A 20,267-nucleotide genomic window follows, 5' to 3' on the forward strand; every position below is an offset into this window, starting at 1 on the left:
GAATTCTGGGGTTCTAGAGGACCAGGGGTGACCCTGTAGAAGAATGGGCCATTGTTGAGTAAGGGGGGCCCTGCCTGGCAGCCCTTGCTGAGTTTGCTTGAGGGGCGAGAAACAAAACTCAGTGTGGGGTGCTGGGTATGGCCCAGGAGGGCTCTGAACTCAATGCCTATAGATTGGAATTTGAATCCCAGCTCTGTCTTGAACAGCTGTATGGCCTTGATAATGTCACTTACTCTTTCTGAGGTTCAGTTTCCATGCCTGTTACATGGCATCTAACTCATAGGGGTGTTGTAAGCAAAGTAAATTATGTGGAATTTAGAAGATAATTAATGATATGAAGAAAAATAAAACCTGGAAGGATGATGAGGAACGCCTGAGAGGGGGATGGGATAAAATAAGATGATTTATGCAAAATGAGCAGCTCAGTACCTAGAAGGCAGGAGCCCCTCACGCATCACCACCCTGGCCTCATCTCCTAGGGGAGAAAGATCTCCACTCACCCTGCTCCAGCCACACTGGTGTCCCTGCCAGTCCTCCAATACAATGTCAGGGCCTCTACACTTGTGGTTTCCCCTGTTAGGGAGGCTCTTCACCCAGGTGGACTCAGGGTTCACCCCTTAGCTCGTTCCAGTCTTTGCCCAAATGTCACTTCCACAGTTGGGCCTTTCCTGGCCACTTTGTTTAAATTTGTAAGTGCCCCATCCCCCTCTCAGGCGTTCCTCATCCTCCTTCCAGGCTTTATTTTCCTTCATAGCATTAATTTTCTTCTAAACTCCACATAATTTACTTTGCTTACCTGGTGATAGGTGCTCAATAAATATTCGTTGAATGAATAAAGAAAAGGCTGTTGATATTATTAGCATTGTTATTACTGTCAGAGTTTGCAGCCTTTGGCTATCTGCTGCCCAACTGTTATTAAATACTGATGGAGATGACTAACATTCATTTCACTAAATTTTAACATCTGTGGGTTTTAGTCCTAGCGCTTTGCTCTTCTCTTTCTTTTCTTTTTCTTTGAGACAGTGTAGTGGCGCGATCTCCACTCACTGTAGCCTTCACCTCCAGGGTTCAAGCGGCTCTCCTGCCTCAGCCTCCTGAGTAGCTGGGACTACAGGCATGCACCACCACGTCTGGCTAATTTTTGTATTTTTAGTAGAGACGGGGTTTCACCACGTTGGCCAGGTCGGTCTCAAACTCCTGACCTCAAATGATCTGCCTGCCTCGGCCTCCCAAAGTGCTGGGATTACAGGCGTGAGCCACGGCACGCGGCCCCACTCTTCTCTTTCCATACTTAACTTCCATACTTTTGTTGGCTTGTTTAAATGCATGACTTCAAATACACCCCTTTATAAGTTACTCTCTCATTTACTCTCCAGGATTTGATCAATTGATTACATTTACTATTAAGACCGTTTTCCATCTGCCTATTAGAAAAGCTCTTTTTGGTTGAACCACACTCACTGAATATCTGAATGTCTTAATTTGAACTCATCATGTCCCTTTCAACTTTTCTTGGCAATTATTCCTTTTCTGGATGTTGTGTTTGCAAATAATTCCTGGGATGTGTTTGACTCTTTTTTCTCCCAGGCCTAAATCAACAATCTAGTCTGGCATATATTATTTTGACATCTTTCACACTTGTCAACTGTTAGTCACAAACTAAAACACTTGGGTTATTATCCCAAATGTCCTTCATTCATTTTCCTTCACTCTTGCACACAGTTGTTTCTTGACATAACATAGGCACTTTTATGATGGTACTCATTTACTGATAAAGCTGCTGCTGCTTTTTTTTTTTTTGACAGAGTCTTGCTCTCTTGCCCAGGCTGGGGTGCAGTGGTGCAATCTTGGCTCACTGCAACCTCCGCCTCCTGAGTTCAAGTAATTCTCCTGCCTCAGCCTCCTGAGTAACAGGGATTACAGGCATGCACCACCACGGCCGGCTAATTTTTGTATTTTTAGTAGAGACGAGGTTTCACCATTTTGGCCAAACTGGTCTCAAACGCCTGACCTCAGGTGATCCACCCACCTCGGCCTCCCAAAGTGCTGGGATTACAGGCGTGAGCCACTGTGCCCGGCTTAAAGCTTCTTTTTATAAAATAACATTAATTTCTTTCTGATTAGCAAAGAACAGGATTTAATTTCTAAAACATAGAACATACAGAAAAAATGAGTTAATTGAAATCATACATCATCTTACTTAGAGAAACATTCATATTTTGTTACGTATGGGATTAATATATACTTTTTAAAAATAAGGTTGTGATTATATTGTCTATAAAGTGTATCCAGTTCTTTCATTGAACATTTACGAAACATTTGTCATGACTTATGATTATATATTCTTCTAAAAAGTACTGATTGAGAGTAACGATATTGAGATTAGACTGCTGGAGAAATAATGTTCAACAGTCCGTCCACCCCTCTGAGGGTAGAGATTGTATCTTTACATCTGGCTGCAGATTCAGAGATGAGGTTGTATCCTGGGTCGCAGTAGAGGACTGAATGCTGAGCAAATGGACATTGAGGGCTCATAAGATGGTTCCCTGTGGCCAAGCTTGGCGGCAAGGGAGAGGAGCTGCCTGCGTGGAAATGGGCCAAACTGGCCAGGCCAGGAAATGAGACAGAGTCACTGGGGAACAACATACAGTGATGGATAAAAATCCAGGGTGAAGTTTGAATCACTGCAAAGATAGGCAGTTAATGGCTCAGCATCCTCTCTGTAGGACACCCGTAACCCTGTCATTTGCAACAACATGGATGGAACTGGAAGTCATTACATTAAGGGAAGTAAGCCAGGCATAGAAAGCAAACATTGCGCATTCTCGCTTACCTGTGGGGGCTAAACAGGAAAACAAATGAACTCATGGAGTCAGTAGAAGGACGGTTACCAGAGGCTGGAAAGTGTTGCAGGGAGTTGGAGGAGAAGTGGGGATGGTTAATTGGTACAAAAAAGTAGTAAGAGTGAATGCATAAGGCCTGGTATTTCCTAGCACAATAGGATGACTATCGTCAAAAATAATGTAACCACACACCTAAAATAACTACAATAGTATAAATGGATTGTTTGTAACACAAAGGATAAATGTTTGAGGTGATGGACACCCCATTTACCCTGATGTGATTCTAACGCATTGCATGCCTGTATCAAAATATCTCATGTAACCCATAAATGTATAAACCTACTATGTACCCACAAAAATTAAAAATAATTTAAAAAGAACTTCAGAGAACAAACAACAAAAAGACCGGTATGGCTGGAGCAGACTGAGACAGGAGGTTTGAGGAGAAAGGCTCGCAGGAATTCCTGTGGGGCCCTGTAGGCAATTGCCAGGACTTTTTTTTTTTTTTTTTTTTTTGAGACGGAGCCTCACTCTGTCTCCCAGGCTGGAGTGCAGTGGCACGATCTCAGCTCACTGCAACCTCTGCCTCCCAGGTTCATGCCATTCTCCTGCCTCAGCCTCCTGAGTAGCTGGGACTACAGGCGCCCACCAGAGTAGCTGGGACTACAGGCGCCACCACGCCTGACTAATTTTTGTATTTTTAGTAGAGACAGGGTTTCGCCGTGTTAGTCAGGATGGTCTCAATCTTCAGACCTCGTGATCCGCCCGCCTTGGCCTCCCAAAGTGCTGGGATTACAGGCGTAAGCCATCCCACCCGGCAATTGTCAGGACTTTGGCTTGGACTGTGAGTGAGATAGGGAGTTGTAGGAAGCTTTTTCAAAAAACCACCTTTGGGCCAGGTGCAGTGGCTCCCACCTATAATCCCAGCACTTTGGGAGGCCAAAGCAGGCAGATCACTTAAGGTCAGGAATTTGAGACCAACCTGGCCAACATGTTGAAACCCCATCTCTACCAAAAAAATACAAAAATTAGCCAGGCATGGTGGTGCGTGCCTATATTCCCCGCTACTCGGGAGGCTGAGGTGGGAGGATCGCTTGAACCCGGGAGGTGGAGGTTGCAGTGAGTCAAGATTGCGCCACTGCACTCCAGCCTGGGCGACAGAGCGAGAGCCTGTCTCCAAAAACAAACAAAAAAACCCAAAAAACTTCTTTTGGCAGTGTACAATTATTATTACTATTTTTTGTAGTAAATTTACAGAGATCTGCAGTCATGACCACAATCCAAATTTAGAACAATTCTATGACTTCAAAGGGATGTCTTAGAGCCGTTCCCTGGAACCACTCCTCTGTTCTCTCTGTATCTACTGGAGGGTTCTAAGCAGAAAAGAAACAAAGTCTAACTTATATTATTATCACTATTGCACCTTTTCTGTTAAAACATCATAATCCCAGCACTTTGGGAGGCCGAGGCGGGCGGATCACGAGGTCAGGAGATCGAGACCGTCCTGGCTAACACGGTGAAACCCCGTCTCTACTAAAAAATACAAAAAATTAGCCGGGCATGGTGGTGGGTGCCTGTAGTCCCAGCTACTTGGGAGCCTGAGGCAGAAGAATGGTGCGAACCCGGGAGGTAGAGCTTGGGTTGAGCCAAGATCGCGCCACTGCACTCCAGCCTGGGCCACAGAGGGAGACTCCGTCTCAAAACAAACAAACAAACAAAAAAACCCATCATAATCTTCCTGTTGCTTTTTCCGATTAGATGGCGACTTGAATTTTTAGGGAATACATCCACCAGTTTGGGCACACCCACCAGGCACGACAGTTGAGGTCTGATCTTCCAGCCACTGTGAGTACTGAGAAAACTTGGCAGGGGGCCACTCTCACTGGCTCAATGCACCCTGACCACTTGAAGCCACTGTGTCAGCTGCTGGGTTCTGGCTCTGCCCACTCTTGGCTGCATTTGGGGCTGAAGTTCCCTGTGGGAGGCTGTTTTCTGAGGGAGCTGAGTGTTTACAGCCACTCAGCCCTACTCCGCTCAGCTGAAGCAGAAAACAGAGACCTTTTGCATTACTTTGGTTCAAGAGCAAGGTAATTTGGAAAGAAATTTTTCAGACCAATGTATCAGCTGCCTCTGAGGCCTTTGCTGATTAAACCAAGAAGTGACATCTGAAATGGTGTCGGGGAATGGGAAGGAGGCCTGGGGATTCTAAATTATCAGCTGTTTAGGTGGCTGAGGAATCCAGGGGTGGGAGACTGAGGAAAAGGACTGGGGCAGAGCTCAGTTCAGGAGAGGTGAGGGGCGGGAGAGGTGGGTCAGAGAAAGGAAGTCTCTGAGGCTGCAGGCCTAGGCCTGGTGGCCACTGCAGAGGCTGGGGCCTATGTTTTTCCAGGAAGTGAAACCTGGAAGTCACTTTTCCCCTTTAAGCCTCATTTTCTTCATCTGTAAATGGAGAAAATAACATTTACAGCATAGAGTTATTATAAAGATTTCATGAAATAATGCCTCTCAGCACTCTTAAAATGCTTGGTACACAGTAGGCCTTCAATAGACTGAAGCTGTTATGGTTTTTCTTGTTGTGCCACGTTATTATTGTTGGTTGTTATTACCATATTTTGTTATTATTATTACTAAGAGGAATTTAACGCAAGGAAACTGAAACTGAGGTCACACGCAGCTCCCGAGCCAGTGCCTCTCAAACTTTAACATGCATATGACTCATCTGAAGATCCCGTTAACTTGCAGATTCTAATTCTACATATGTAGGGTGGGGTCCCATCTGCTGGTCCCAAGATCACACTTTGAGTAGCAAGACACTAGAACTGGGCTGGGCACAGTGGCTCACATCTGTAATCCCAGCACTTGGGAGGCCGAGTTGGGAGGATCACTTGAGGCCAGGGGTTCAAGCCCTGTCTGGGCAACATAGTGAGATCCTGTTTCTACAAAAAAATTTTTAAAAGTTAGCCACACATGGTGGCTAGTGCCTGTAGTCTCAGCTACTAGGAAATCTGGGGTGGAAGGACTGCTTGAGTTTGAGGCTGCAGTGAGCTATGATGGCACCACCGTATTCTAGCCTGGGCAACAGAGTGAGACTCTGTCTCAAAAACAACAATAATAAAAATTTTAAAAATAATAAAATTAAATTAAAAAAATTAAAAAGTCACTAAAAGCACATCATGCCATACAGGAGCCACTTGTGGCTTTTGAGCACTTGAAATGTGGCTAGTCCAAATTGACACATGTTTGTAAGGGTAAAATCTATTTCAGATTGTGAGGACTTAGTACCAAAAAAACAAAAAATAAATAAAAGTATGTAAAATATCTCTTTAACAATTTATTCTTCTATTGACTAGGCATTGAAATGGTCGTACTTTGGCTCTATCTGGTTAAATAAAATGTATTATTATAATAAATCTCACCTGTTTCTACTTTTCTTAATGGAAGTACTAGAACATTGTAAATTGCACAGGTGGCTCACGTCCTATTTCTACTGGACAGTGCTGCCCTAGAGCTGTCTTCAGCTTTGCAAGGTCAGTTCAGGATTGGCCAAAGCCTTTTTGAGGGATTCCTTTTGAAGTATTGAGCCTTGAGAAGTGGGATCTGAGTTCTGACCTCAGACCCAGATACCCACAAGTCAGTGAGAGGTCAAAAGGATGGACCTCGGGGTCAGAGGAGAGAAATGACCATCACACAGCAGAACTGAGACTTTCTGCTCAGAAATGTGGAGAGTTTGTTCTACAAGTCAGTAGGGACCACAGTCACCATCAGCACTGACCACAGGTTTCTCCTAACCTCTGTGTTGTCCCCAAAGCCCAGAATTTATGACAATGCCCTCTTTCCTCTCTTTGGTGACAGACAGGAGGCGACCGCATGAGACCATGGCTGAGACACCTAGTCCTCCAGGCACTGAGGAACTCCAGGGCATTCTGTGGGTCTCGTGGGCAGCCAGCACCTCTACCTGTTCCTCAGAAGATCGTGGCCACCTGGGAAGCCATCAGCCTGGGAAGGCAGCTGGTGCCTGAGTACTTCAACTTCGCCCATGATGTGCTGGATGTGTGGAGTCGGCTGGAAGAGGTGAAGCCTGTTCTGTCCTAGAATCCATCTGGGGCATCTGAGGCTGCCCTCATGTACCACAATGAGACTCAAGGCTCTAAGCATGTTGATGAGGAAATTTGGACCTGGGAATTTTGCTAGTTCTAAAATGTAAACTGTTGGCATTTGAGACTTAGGAAAAAATTCTGAGTCAGTGTTGTGAGCCTTAGACATGCTTGTTCCTTCTCTGAAGTGTCCTGCATTCTTGAGCCCAAATCACACAGTGAGACAGTTATGTCCCTTCCGATTCCCTTCCAGTTGTTCATCAACTGAAGGAGGAAGTTTTGTTTTGCTGCTACTCTGTCTTTGATGTCTCTCTCTCACTGTCATGCCCTTCTCTTCTAAATAAGGAAAGAAGGCCGGGCACGGTGGCTCATGCCCATAATCCCAGCACTTTGGGACACCGAGAAGGGCAGATCACCTGAGGCCAGGAGTTTGAGACCAGCCTTGCCAACATGGTGAAACTCCGTCTCTACTAAAAATAAAATTAAAAAAAATTACCCAGGCATGGTGGCACACACCTGTAGTCCCAGCTACTTTGGAGGCTGAAGCATGAGAATTGCTTGAACTCAGGAGGCAGAGGTTGCAGTGAGCCAAGATCATGCCACTGCACTCCAGCCTAGACAACAGAGTGAGACTCCACCTCAAAAAATAAAATAAAATACAACAAAACAAAATAAAATAAGGAAAGAATAGGGCTCAGGCTCAAAGCTCTTTGCAGATCATAACAGATACATAGAATTGAATAAGATAACCCTGATTTCTTTGTGTGTCTCTGTGCATCTGCTTTCTTCTTTATTTTCCCTTATATCTGTGTCTGTTGGGTCTCTCTATTTCATGGTTACCTTTTATTTGTGTTACATGATACTAACTTTTCATTTATAAGAGGAAGACATACTTGTAAAACTGTATTTCAACCAGTGTGAAGCTTAACCAATGAGAAAAGCCTTTTCCCTAGGGGTTTTTGTCCAAAACAATTAAGGACAAATGTTTAACTTCATTGTTGCCTAAGGTGGTGGATAACAGTAGGGACAAACAATAGATTCACCAAAAAGTGAAAAAAGAAAAGCTGGAGAATACAAAACTGGAAATATAAAATTTAATTCAAAGAATTGTATTCATGTTAATTATAAGAAGAGATTGTTTAAAGAAAAAATATGAAGTAAATGGCATTGTTAGTAGATACAATAAAATTAACTGTCAGCAGATGTAGTGAAACTTATGAAGGTGGTATGAGGATGACTGAGACTTAAAAGCAGGATTTGCAGTCAGATAGACATTGTTCATCCATGTACTTGAAGTGTGACCTTGGACAAGTGCCCTAAGTTCTTTAGATCTCAACTTTTTCATCTGTAAAATGGCAGTCAGACCATATGCTACTTAGAGTAATAGTGAGAATTAAATGAGAATTGCATGTAAGACATGAAGCCAGGATGCTCCATTACTGATGGCCTACAAAAATCGAAGTTCTTTTTGCAAGACTAGGGGTATCCTTAGAAGACTTCTCCTAATGATAAAAACAAGCAAGCGGGATTAGGTCAGGAAAAAAAATGGTAGAATAAGGACTTTCCAGCTATGTGGTAGCCTTGAAAAATAACAGCCCCCATTTCCAGTGCATCATAGCAACCATTAGATGGGCCAGAATGGAGTTGGAGTGTTTTCAAAGCTTCACTTATGAAGAACTGTTGTTATTTGAGCTGCCCATTGGTTCTTTGGAAGACCCTACTTGTAAAACTGTATTTGAATCAACTTGAAGCTCAACCAATGAGAAAAGCCTTTTCCCTGGGGGTTTTTGTCCAAAACAATCACAGACAAATGTTTTAGCTTCATTGTTGCTTAAGGTGATGGATAACAGTGGGACAAACAATAGATTCACCAAAGAGTGAAAAAAGAAAAGCTGGAGAATCCAATGTCTATGGGAGCTTTAAAAAATTCTATTGTATTCCTGGAAATCTAGAAATCAACACACCTAAGTAAGGCTGTGTGCTTTCCCAGGGCTTTGCACATGCTTAGGAAAGATGTGAGGAAACTCTAAGCTCGCACTTCTGGCAGACTGAGAGTTGGAGCATGCAGGAAATTAACACTAAGGCAGGATTGTTAATTGCCTGGCTGAGTGCTAAAGGTGTGCCCCAACACCCACCCAAAGACTGGGAGATTTATTGGTTTCAGGCATTTAAAGATATTTCTGTCTAATCATAAGATGACTACTAAGATAACCAAGTAGATATCTCAGTGGCCACACAGAACAAATAATGCAGACTTCACAGAAATGGTTCACAAAAATCACTAAACAAACGACAACAAGCAGCAACAGCAAACCAAACTCTGGGGAGTTGTGGGGAATGGGTGCGGGTGGATCTGATTTCCTGAGTAATCACATGATGTAATTTTAAATGTATAGTTTTCAACAAAAATTTACAAGATACGCAAAGAAACTCTAGAAAGAGCATGGCAATGGTTATCAAAATAATGCACCCCTTCCCCAAGATTTTTATATCTTAATCCCTGAAACCTGTGAGTATGTTATCTTACATGGCAAGAGACTTTGCAAACATGATTATACTAAAGATATTCATATGAGGAGATTATTCTGGATTATCTGGAAGAGCCTATTATAATCATAAGGTACCCTATGAGAAGGCAGGAGGGTCAGAGTCAGAGAAGGAGATGTGACAATGAAAACAGAGGTGGGAGTGATGTGGGGCCATGATCCAAGGGATGTGAATTGCCTCTGAAAACTAGAAAATGCAAGGACACAGGTTCTCCACTAAAGCATCCAGTAGGAAAACAATTCTTCTGACACCTTGATGTTAGTCCACTAAGACTGATTTTGAACTGTTTATCTCCAGAACTATAAGGCTGTATATTTGTGTTGTTTTATGCAGTTAAGTTTGTGATAATTTATTACAGCAGCAATAGATGGGATTATTCAAAACCAATACAGATTTTGGCACCAAGAGTAGTAATGAGAGCTGTAATAAATACCAAAGGATGTGAAAGTAGGTTTGGAATTAGGTGATGGGTAGAGGCTGGAAGAATTTTGAGGAGCATGGAAAAAAGCCTAGATTGCCTTGAGCAGACTGTTAGTAGAAATGCAGATATTAATGATTTTGCTAGGACACCTCAAAAAGAGAGGAGGAGTATGATAGATGAGACTGTATTGTTTTAAAGAATCATGAAGACTGTTAGTAGAAATATGAACATTAAAGGCACAGATGATAAAAACTCAGAAGGAAATGAAAAATGTAATATCAGAAACTGAAGGAAAGTGGATCCTTACTATATAGTGACAGAAATTTTGGCTGAATGGTGTCCTAGAGCTATATGGATAGAATAACTTATAAGGGATAAGCTTGGATATTTAGCTAAGGAGATTTCCCAGCCAAGTGTTGAAGATGTGGACTGATTTCTTCTTGCTGGTTATATTACAATGCTGAAGGAAAGAAATACACAGAGGAAAGAATTGTTAAGCAAAAATATAGCCAGAACCTGGTGGTTGGAACGATTCTCAGCCTTCCTATATTATAAAAGACATTAAAGTTAGGATATTCACTGTCAGAAAAGTATGCTGCAAAGGGAAATCCAAGAGTGTGGTTGGACAATCTTTTGCTAGCAATTCGAGTATCAAAAAGTCACAGAGAGCTTTTTGAAGAGATTAGACAAAGTTCCTCAGTTCCTTCAGCCACGGAGGCAGAAACCAGCAATAGAGATGGGATTATCTGGAAAAGATCTGTGGAGGAGCCACTTCCCTAATGGGGTGAATCACTGAAAAATACACGAGAGAACCACTAGTTTCTTGAGAATGTTTTATCAGCAGAAACACTGCCATCTTGTACTGGACAGAGAGAGGAAAATATAAAAGAAGGCTGTTGGACTTCCCAAATTCTACAGGCAGGAAACAGGTGGTTAAATCTACTTAGCTGCAAATATGTGTTACCCTTCTTGTAAAAGAAAAGATGATTGAGGGCAGAGTTTTTAGTCAAGAATGTGGAATTGGGAGCCCAGAGGGTGGAGCTGAGCAACTAGAAAGCAAAGCCACAATCACAGAGGATTAAGGGCTTTGAAACATAATAGAGTTTTCTCAGTTGGATTCAGAGTTGCTTGGGATTGGTGACTCATTGTTTTCCTTTTATTTTAATTCATTGTTTGAATGGATATGTCTCTGACTATTATGGTATCCCTACTTCATCATTGTATTTTAAGAGCAGATAACTTAATACTCAAGTAAGGAGCAATAAAAAATGAAGTTAAGAAATGATTTCATTTACTAATAGCCTCAAAAAGAATGAAATACATATAAATAAATTTAACCAAAGAAGTATAAGGCTTGTACATGGAAAATGACAAAACATTACTGAAATAAACTGGAAAAGATGTAAACAAATAGAAATACACCCCATGCTCATGGATTAAAAGAATTAATATTGTTAAGATGAAAATACACCCCAAATTGAGCTGCACATTTAATGCAAACTTTATCAAAATCCTAGGAGACTTGTTTACAGAAATAGACAACCTGATTCAAAAACTCCTATGGAAATGCAAGGGACCCACAGGGACCAAAACAGCCTTGAAAAAAAAAAAAAGAAGACTCACACTTTTCTATTTCAAGTCTACTGCAAAGTTACAGTAACCAAGACAGTGTGGCACTAGCATAAGGATAGACTTTGATAAATAGGTATGAATTCAGAGTCTAGAAATAAATCAACAAATCTATCATCAATTGATTTTCAACAAGGGTACCAAGACAATTAAATGGGTGAAATAATTGTCTTTGCAACTAAAAATGCTGGCACAACTGTGTGTTCACATGCAAAAGAATTAATTGAGTCTCCTACCTGACACTAAATACAAAAATTAACTCAAAATGTATCAAAGACCTAAATGAAGAAACAAAAAGTATAAGAAAATTTTTAGAAGAAAACATAGGAGTATATTTTTGTGACCTCTGATTGGGCAATGGTTTCTAAAGCAAAAGCAACAAAATAAAAAATAGATTAATTGGACTTCATGAAAATTAATAGTATTTATATATCAAAGTAAAAAGCTCACAGAATAGGAGAAAATATCTGAAAAATCACATATTGGTTAAGGGTCTAATATCTATCATACATAAAGAACTCAAACTAGACAGTGAAAAAGACAAATAACCCAATTAAAGTATGGGCTAAGAATCTGAAGAGACATTTCTTTAAGGAATATAAACAAATGGCCAATAGACACATGAAAAGATGCTTAACATCTTTATTCATTAGGGAAATGCAAATCCTAGCCACAAGGAGATACCACTTCATAACCAGTGGCATGGCAAAAAAAAAAAGGTAAAATAACAAACGTTGGAGACGATGCAGAGAATTAGAACCCTCCGACATGGCTGGATGGAAATGTAAAATGGTGCAGTGCTGTGGAAAACAGTTTGGCAGTTCCTCCAAAAGTTAACATAGAGTTATTATAATACTGACCCAGGAATTGTACTCCTAAGTATATATCCAAGACAATAGAAAACATGTGCTCACAGAAAAACTTGTACATAAATCCTCATAGCAGTGTTATTTATAATAGCCAAAAAGTGGAACCAACCCTAATGTCTATGAACTGGTGAATGGATAAACAAAATGTGGTCTATCCATACAGTGGAATATTATTCAGCCATCAAAATAATGTAATGCCAATTCATGCTATGACATAGATAAATCTTGAAAACATTGTACAAAGTGAAAGAAAACAAACATAAAGCTACATATCATATGATTCCATTCATATGAAATATCCAGAAGATGCAAATCCATAGAGACAGAAAGTAGATAAGTGATAACCAGGAGGTGGAGGAGGAGGGAATGGGAAGGGACTGCTAATTTGTACAGTGTTTCTTTTTAGGGCAATAAAAATGTTTTGGAATTAGAGAATGGTGATGGTTACACAACCTTGTGAACATACTAAGAACCAGTGCGTTGTGCACTTTAAAATGGTGATTTTTATGATACCTGAATTATATTTCAATAAAAAAGGGAAAAACAGAAAACAGTGCAAATCATGTGCTACCTTTTGCATTAAAAAGATAGTAGAAAAAAAATACATGCTTGTGTTTGCCTAAAGAAACTATGGAAGGATATGCAAAAAACTAATAAAATTGGTTACTTAGTGAGGCAGAGGAAGTGGAAAACAGGGCAGGTAGGTACAGGGAGGGGAGCAAGCCTTTTCAATGCATGTCTTTCCATATTGCTTTGCTTTTTGAACCCTGTGAATTTTATATTAACTATTATAAAACATTAAACAACAGCAACAAGCAAACAAAAATTCTCAATAAATTGCTTCTATTTTTTTTGTGCCTGTACCACCATCTAGGCTGGACACCGCCCCCCAAATCCTGCCTTCTGGTGGGTCAATGACACAGGAGCAGAGATCAAGTGGAGCTTTGAGGAGCTGGGGAAGCAGTCCAGGAAGGCAGCCAATGTGCTGGGGGGTGCATGCGGCCTGCAGCCTGGGGACAGAATGATGCTGGTACTCCCACGGCTCCCGGAGTGGTGGCTGGTCAGTGTGGCTTGTATGAGGACAGGTCAGTAAGCAGGGCTGGGAATTTTAGTTGGGGGCAGACACAACCTGCCAGAGCTTTGCAGTGTCCACAGGGTCTTGAAGATGGAGCAAAAATAAATCCTATGTGGAGTTGTGTTTACTTCTTATTTGCCCAACAATCACAGACTTGATCGTATAATAGGGGCCAGACAATGATGTAATTGATAAAAGCAGGCCAATGCAAGGCAGTAGGGAGTGGTGAGGACTGTGGCAAACTGGAGATCACATGCTTTATCAAATGGGGTCGCTGCTTCTCAACTCGAACCAAATGTTCCCATGACAGAATGAATACCAGTGTTATCAGAACTTCTGATTTGTAATGGAAAACTCTGGATTTTTATGAAAAATCCTCCTGTCTTTTAATGTTGGCATCTATCATTTTAAAAAGTCCTGACTGGAACAAATCAAGCATATTTTCTGCTGATTGTGGTTTGGGAGCCTTGCTTTAGTTGCTAGAATTTTACCCGAACAATGCAGTTATAGATGAGGGACCCTTATAACCAATCTGTGTTAGTTTCACTGTTAGACTTTATGATTCTCATTATCACAGCATCATCCAGCTCCCAAAGGAACGAAGATAAAGATGAAATAAAAGAACCAGTGATATTATCCCTTGCAGGAGGTTAGGGGGACAGGTCCTCCTGTTGTCACGAATGTCCAGGCAGTGAAACATTATCTTCTTAGAATGGTTCCTTCAGCAGAGAAACAGAGGAGGAAAGAGGCCACAGTGAGCCTAGCAAGCCTCCGCTGATGCTGAGTGAATAAGTGATCATGCACTTATTCAGACGGCTAGGGTTTTTAGGCTGTTATTATTATTATTGTTACCTCTTCCAACTCATGCATTCCAACCCTCCCCAGCCCCTTCCTGCCTTCATCTCTTACCTCTATACCCAAGGCCTTCCCCGTTATCCACTCAACATCCCCTTCTGTTTTATGCCAGGGACTGTGATGATTCCGGGTGTCACTCAGCTGACGGAGAAGGACCTCAAGTACCGGCTGCAGGCGTCCAGGGCCAAGTCCATTATCACCAGTGACTCCCTAGCTCCAAGGGTGGACGCCATCAGCGCCGAATGCCCCTCCCTCCAGACCAAGCTGCTGGTGTCAGACAGCAGTCGGCCAGGCTGGTTGAACTTCAGGGAACTCCTCCGGTGAATTGGGGCTCTCCAGGAGAACAGCAGAAAAATGAAGTCATTTCCCCTTTAAGCAACAAAAGATGAAATGCATTGCTAATTCCACACATAGAGAGCGAATCAGAGAGGAACACTCCCATTGGCAGCCAGGCTGACCTGAGCATAATCCTGGTCCCTACCTTAATGTTCAAGGTCCCTCATTCAGTCAGTGCTGGATTTGTCAGCAGCTTTTCTGTGCTTCATTTGCTTCTATAATGCGGTGGTAGTTATTAGAGCTACCATTCAGAGTACATGAAATAACCTATATGGTGCATTTAGCACATAGCAGGTGGTCAGTTAATAATAAACTAGTGCCCATGTATTGGGTACTTAGTGTATTGCTAGATACTGTGCTATGTAAGCCTTCACCTTCATTCATTCATGCGGCAAAGATTTAATGAACATCTATTTCACGACAAGCATTGTGTCTGGTGTTCAGAACACCATAATGGATAAAACATCATCTTATTTAATCCCTGAACAGGACATTGTGATGGGCCCTTTAACTCAGTTTTACAGATGAGGAAAGTGAGACTTGGAAAACTAAAGTGACTTGCCCAAGGTGCTAAAAAGTAGTCAAGTCCGGAGTGGGCAGAGCTGAGACCATATGTGCCTTGGAGCAAGGGCCTGGTGGAAACCCATCTCAGAATTTGAGACTTTGTCCTGATTGGAAGCCAGAACCCAAAAGGAGCCTCTCAGGGGCCTGAACCATTGAGTCACACACGCTCACCCCACAGACCACCTGCATCAGATTCACCTAGGTGCTGTTTTGAATACAGATGACAAGGCCTCACATCTGACCTACTTAACCAGACATAGCTGAGCAAGAGCCCTGGGGATCTTTTGTAAAAAATCAGCCCATAGGGCCAGGCGCCATGGCTCACGCCTGTAATCCCAGCAATTTTGGAGGCTGAGGCAGGCAGATCACCCGAGGTCAGGAGTTTGAGACCAGCCTGACCAACATGGAGAAACCCCGTCTCTACTAAAAATACAAAATTAGCTGGACGTGGTGGCGCACGCCTATAATCCCAGCTATTCGGGAGGCTGAGGCGGGAGAATCACTTGAACCCAGGAGGCAGAGGTTGCGGTGAGCCAAGATCATGCCATTGCACTCCAGCATGGGCAACAAGAGCGAAACACCATCTCAAAAAAAAAAAAAAAAAAAAATCGGCTCATATGATTTTGAGAGCTGTCAGGTGGGCCTAGATCAGTGGTTCTCAATTTTGGCTGTTACTAGAATTACTGAGAAGCATTTAAGAAAACATCAAAGATTCTGATTTTATTTTGTTCAGGGTGGACACAGACAAGTTTCTTCCAAAAATTTACCAGGGGACTTCACAGTGCAGCCAGGGATGAGAGCCCGTGGATTAGCTGATCATCCAGATCACAGAACTTTGGGAATTACCTAGATCTCAAAACCCCATATTGGGGGAAACCTTTAGAAAAGAGTTCTAAATTATTAGAAATTGGGATGGGGTGGAAGCTGTGCCTAAATGTGCAGAATTATAGACATGGACATGTGTGTGTTCTACCAGAAAGTCCTCATACCTTGGTAAGAAAGCATGGGCTCTTTTGAGTGAGTTATGTAACCATTTTGAGCCTCAGTTTCCTGGTCTGCAAAAGGGTTATAATGATAGTACCTGCCCCTTGAGGTGGTTGCAGATTACCCAAGCCAGAGCTTTCAGCACAGCACCTCACACGTGGTATTTATGAAACGGTAGTCATATTGTTGTTATACATATTATTGGTGCTACCAACTGTTTTTACTGTGGTAGTGCCACCTAGTGTTTTTACGTTTTACAGGGAGGCATCTACAGAGCACAACTGCGTGAGGACAAAGAGTCGAGACCCACTGGCCATCTACTTCACCAGCGGAACCACCGGGGCCCCCAAGATGGTCGAGCACTCCCAGAGCAGCTACGGACTGGGTTTTGTGGCCAGCGGAAGGTACTAGAGCAGCTTGTCTAGAGGATCCAAGAACAGAAAGTGGGGAGTGGTCTGGAAGGGGTGGTGTGAGGGGAAAGGTGTCAGGAACTGAGGTCAGAGAGCCAACAGAATTACTGAGAAGCCAATAGGAGCAGCTTAGGAAGGATCTTGATGGTTCTGGATTTTACTCTGAGTGAGGTGAAAAGCCATGGGAGGTTTCTTTTTAAATCGTGGCTGTATATATATATATATATATATATATATGCACACACACATACACATATAAACATATATATACATATATCATAAATGTACCCTTTTAACCATTTTAAGTGTACAGTTTAATGTCATTAAATACATTCACATTGTTGTGCAACCACAATCACCATCCATTTCCAGAATTTACTTTATCTTTCCAAATGAGAACTGTGCCCCCATTACCCAATAACACCACATTACCCTCTCCCCTCACCCCTGGTAACCTCTATTTTACTTTCAATCACTGTGAATTTGATACTCTAGGTATTTCGTGTAACTGGCATCATGCAGTCTGTCCTTTTGTTTTGCAATTTGGCTTCTTTCACTTAGCATAATGTCCTCAAGCTTCATCCACGTCATAGCATGTGTCAAAATTTCCTTCCCTTTTAAGACTGAAAAATATTCCATTGTATGGATAGACCACATTTTATTTATTTTTATTTTTTATTTTATTTTTATTTTTTTGAGACAGAGTTTTGCTCTTTTGCCCAGACTGGTGTGCAGTGGTGCAATCTCCGCTCACTGCAACCTCTGCCTTCCGGTTTCAAGCAATTCTCCTCAGCCTCCGAGGTAGCTGGGATTACAGGTGCCTGCCACCACACCCAGCTAATTTTTGTATTTTTAGTAGAGATCGGGTTTCACCATGTTGGCCAGGCTGGTCTTGAACTCCTGACCTCGTGATCCTCCCGCCTCAGCCTCTCAAAGTGCTGGGATTACAGGCATGAGCCACTGCACCTGGCCGTGACCACATTTTAAATAATCCATTCACCTGTTGATAGACACTTGGGTAGCTTCCACATTTTGGCTATTGTCAATAACGTTGCTATAAACAATGACATGTGAGTCTGTTAGAGTCTCTGCTTTCACTTCTTTTGGGTATACATGCAGAAATGAAATTGCTGGATCATATGGTAATTCTATGTTTAATTTTTTTGAGAAGTGTTGGGTATTTTGAGCAGAGGAGTGACATAATCTAATATGTTTTTTAGAGGCTCACTCAGGATGTTGTGTTGACAATGTAACTATAGGGGAAACAGGTAAAGAAGATGACCGGTGCATTAAGAGGCAAGCATGGTAGCTTGCCCGGGGAGAAGTAGTGGGAGAAGAGATGAGATTCTGAATGTATTTTCAATCTAGACCCAATAAGACTTGCTGACAGAATCAGTGTGGAATGAGAAGGAGGAGTCAAGGAGAGCTCTAAGAGGAATGGCCTGAACAACTGGAAGCACTAAATGATTGGGGAAGAACTGTGGGATGAGCTGTCTGGTGGCAAGAAAACAGTTTGTTTATGGAGTTGTCAATTTGAGAGTCTTCTTAGAAATCTCCATCCCCTTGTTAAAAGTGGAGATGTTGAGTGGGCATTTGGATACACATGTCTGAAGTTAATGAGAAAGATTCATGCTGACCTTATCAGTGTAAAGATGGTATTTAATACCATGAGATGGGATGAGATCAGCAAAGTGTAATATAAACTGAAAAGAGAATGGGTCTCAGAACTGAGTGCCCGAGGCATTTCTGCACTGAAGGGGAAGACCAGGACTCAGCAGAGGAGACTGAGAAGGGAACAGCCAATGAAATGGGGAGAACCAGGAGTGCGCATGTCCCAGGATTCAAGTGCATGACCGCTTTTTATGTCTTCCATGTTTGCAGACACTGTTTCCCATTCCTGGGATGCTCCTGCTTCTCTGCCTCACCTATATAATCCCTGTTTATTCTTTATGTCTAACTCAAGTGTCACTTCCTCTACCAGAGCATTTCTCAGAAACCCATGTCCATCATTGCTCTGGGTTAGGTGCCTATTCTCTATAATTGCACAAGGCTTTGTGTTTAGCTCTATTAAAACATGCTCTCCAGGGGCTTCCTATAAGGCCCTCAAAGTAAGACTAATCGTTCATTTCTAGATCCCTAGTGCTAAGTCCAGACTAAATGCTAAATAAATGTTGGCTAAATAAAGTGACCTTAGCACAGAGTATTGAGGTTAATTTTTTTCCCTTATATATCACATCCACTGGACTGTGAACTTTCTGGAAACTCTTTTTGCTTCTGTATTCTTAGCCTAGGGCATAGGTACATGGAAGATGCTGGTTGAGACAATAGTTGACTTGATGGTCTTGTTCAGGTTTCACAAGTATAAATGAGTACCCACTGAGCAGGGCTCCAAATGTGGTGATATAGATAATACAATCCTTTTTAAAGGTAGAGTCATTGCTAAGGTTACTGATGTTCTCTAATTTTTTGGCAGACGGTGGGTGGCCTTGACCGAATCAGACATCTTCTGGAACACGACTGACACTGGCTGGGTGAAGGCAGCCTGGACTCTCTTCTCTGCCTGGCCTAATGGATCTTGCATTTTTGTGCATGAGCTGCCCCGAGTTGATGCCAAAGTTATCCTGAATGTAAGAGGAAAAACCAATAATACCCCATATGTGTTGGGTACAAATGAGATGAGTGGGATATAGATTTCAGACTGCAGGAGAAAACACATAAATCAGTGAATTTAAGGCTTCTTTTGTGTGGCTCCCCGGCCTTCCATAATCTGGTTCCTGACCACCTGGTTCCCTTCAATCATTGCCTGTGCTCTAGCTACATTCCTAGATGTAAGACCATTTTGTTGCTATTTCTTTTGCATGGGGTGCTCTTGTCTCCACCACTTTCTTCCCTATGCTCCTGCCAAAACCCTAGGTATTTGTCAAACCCTTAGGCAAAATCAGTCTATGCCTCAACTCCAAATGCTACTGTCCATGATGCTTAACATGAGTAGTTGGCCCAACTAGAGAGTCCTGGTGACTCCTGCTCAGCCTCTCAGGGTCTTCTCATGGGGAGGGAGGAGATTGGTGGCCCCAGTCAAGATACAGGTCACCTTTCTTCTGCCCCCCCACATCCTAACTGTCATTCCTTAAAATGTCAGAGGACCCTTCTGCTCTTATTATTTGTACTGAGATAAGCTGTATCACATGGTAGCTAACTGCATAGGCTGTGCCATCAGTCAAAGAGTCAGACCTGGACTCTGATCCTACACCTTTGATTCGCTAGCTGTGTGGCCTTGGGGAAGTTGCCTAATCTCCTGAGCTGCAGTTTCAGCCTCATCTGTAAGAAAGGGATAGCATATCTCTATAGATTTGCTGCGAGAATGAAATGATACAAGGCAAAGGGGCCAGCACATCATAGGTTCTTTTTTGAAATAATTTTTAATTTTTGTGGATACATAGTAGGTGTATATATTTATGGGGTACATGTGGTGTTTTGATGTAGGCATGCAATGCGTGAAAATCACATCATAGAGAATGAGGTATCCATCCCCTCAAAGCATTTATCTTTTGTGTTACAATCTAATTATACTCTTTCAGTTATTTTAAAATATACAATTAAGTTTTTATTGACTATAGTCACCCTGATGTGCTTTAAAATA

The 20,267-nt window shown here is 42.1% G+C and overlaps 1 protein-coding gene across 1 annotated transcript in view; it reads left to right on the plus strand.

Moving 5' to 3' along the window:
* The first annotated feature begins 4,812 nt into the window (after positions 1-4,812).
* LOC101148413 (acyl-CoA synthetase medium chain family member 5) overlaps positions 4,813-20,267 on the plus strand; it is a 31,483-nt gene continuing 16,028 nt past the window's right edge. Inside the window, 6 exon segments of the mRNA XM_031002938.3 lie at positions 4,813-4,930; positions 6,696-6,914; positions 13,278-13,488; positions 14,446-14,653; positions 16,478-16,621; positions 19,101-19,254. Of these exon segments, the coding sequence (XP_030858798.3) occupies positions 6,711-6,914; positions 13,278-13,488; positions 14,446-14,653; positions 16,478-16,621; positions 19,101-19,254 (921 nt within the window). The 5' untranslated portion in view covers positions 4,813-4,930; positions 6,696-6,710.

This window comes from Gorilla gorilla, chromosome 18 (genome assembly GCF_029281585.2).
Source record: "Gorilla gorilla gorilla isolate KB3781 chromosome 18, NHGRI_mGorGor1-v2.1_pri, whole genome shotgun sequence".
In the NCBI taxonomy this organism is placed as follows: Eukaryota; Metazoa; Chordata; class Mammalia; order Primates; family Hominidae; genus Gorilla; species Gorilla gorilla.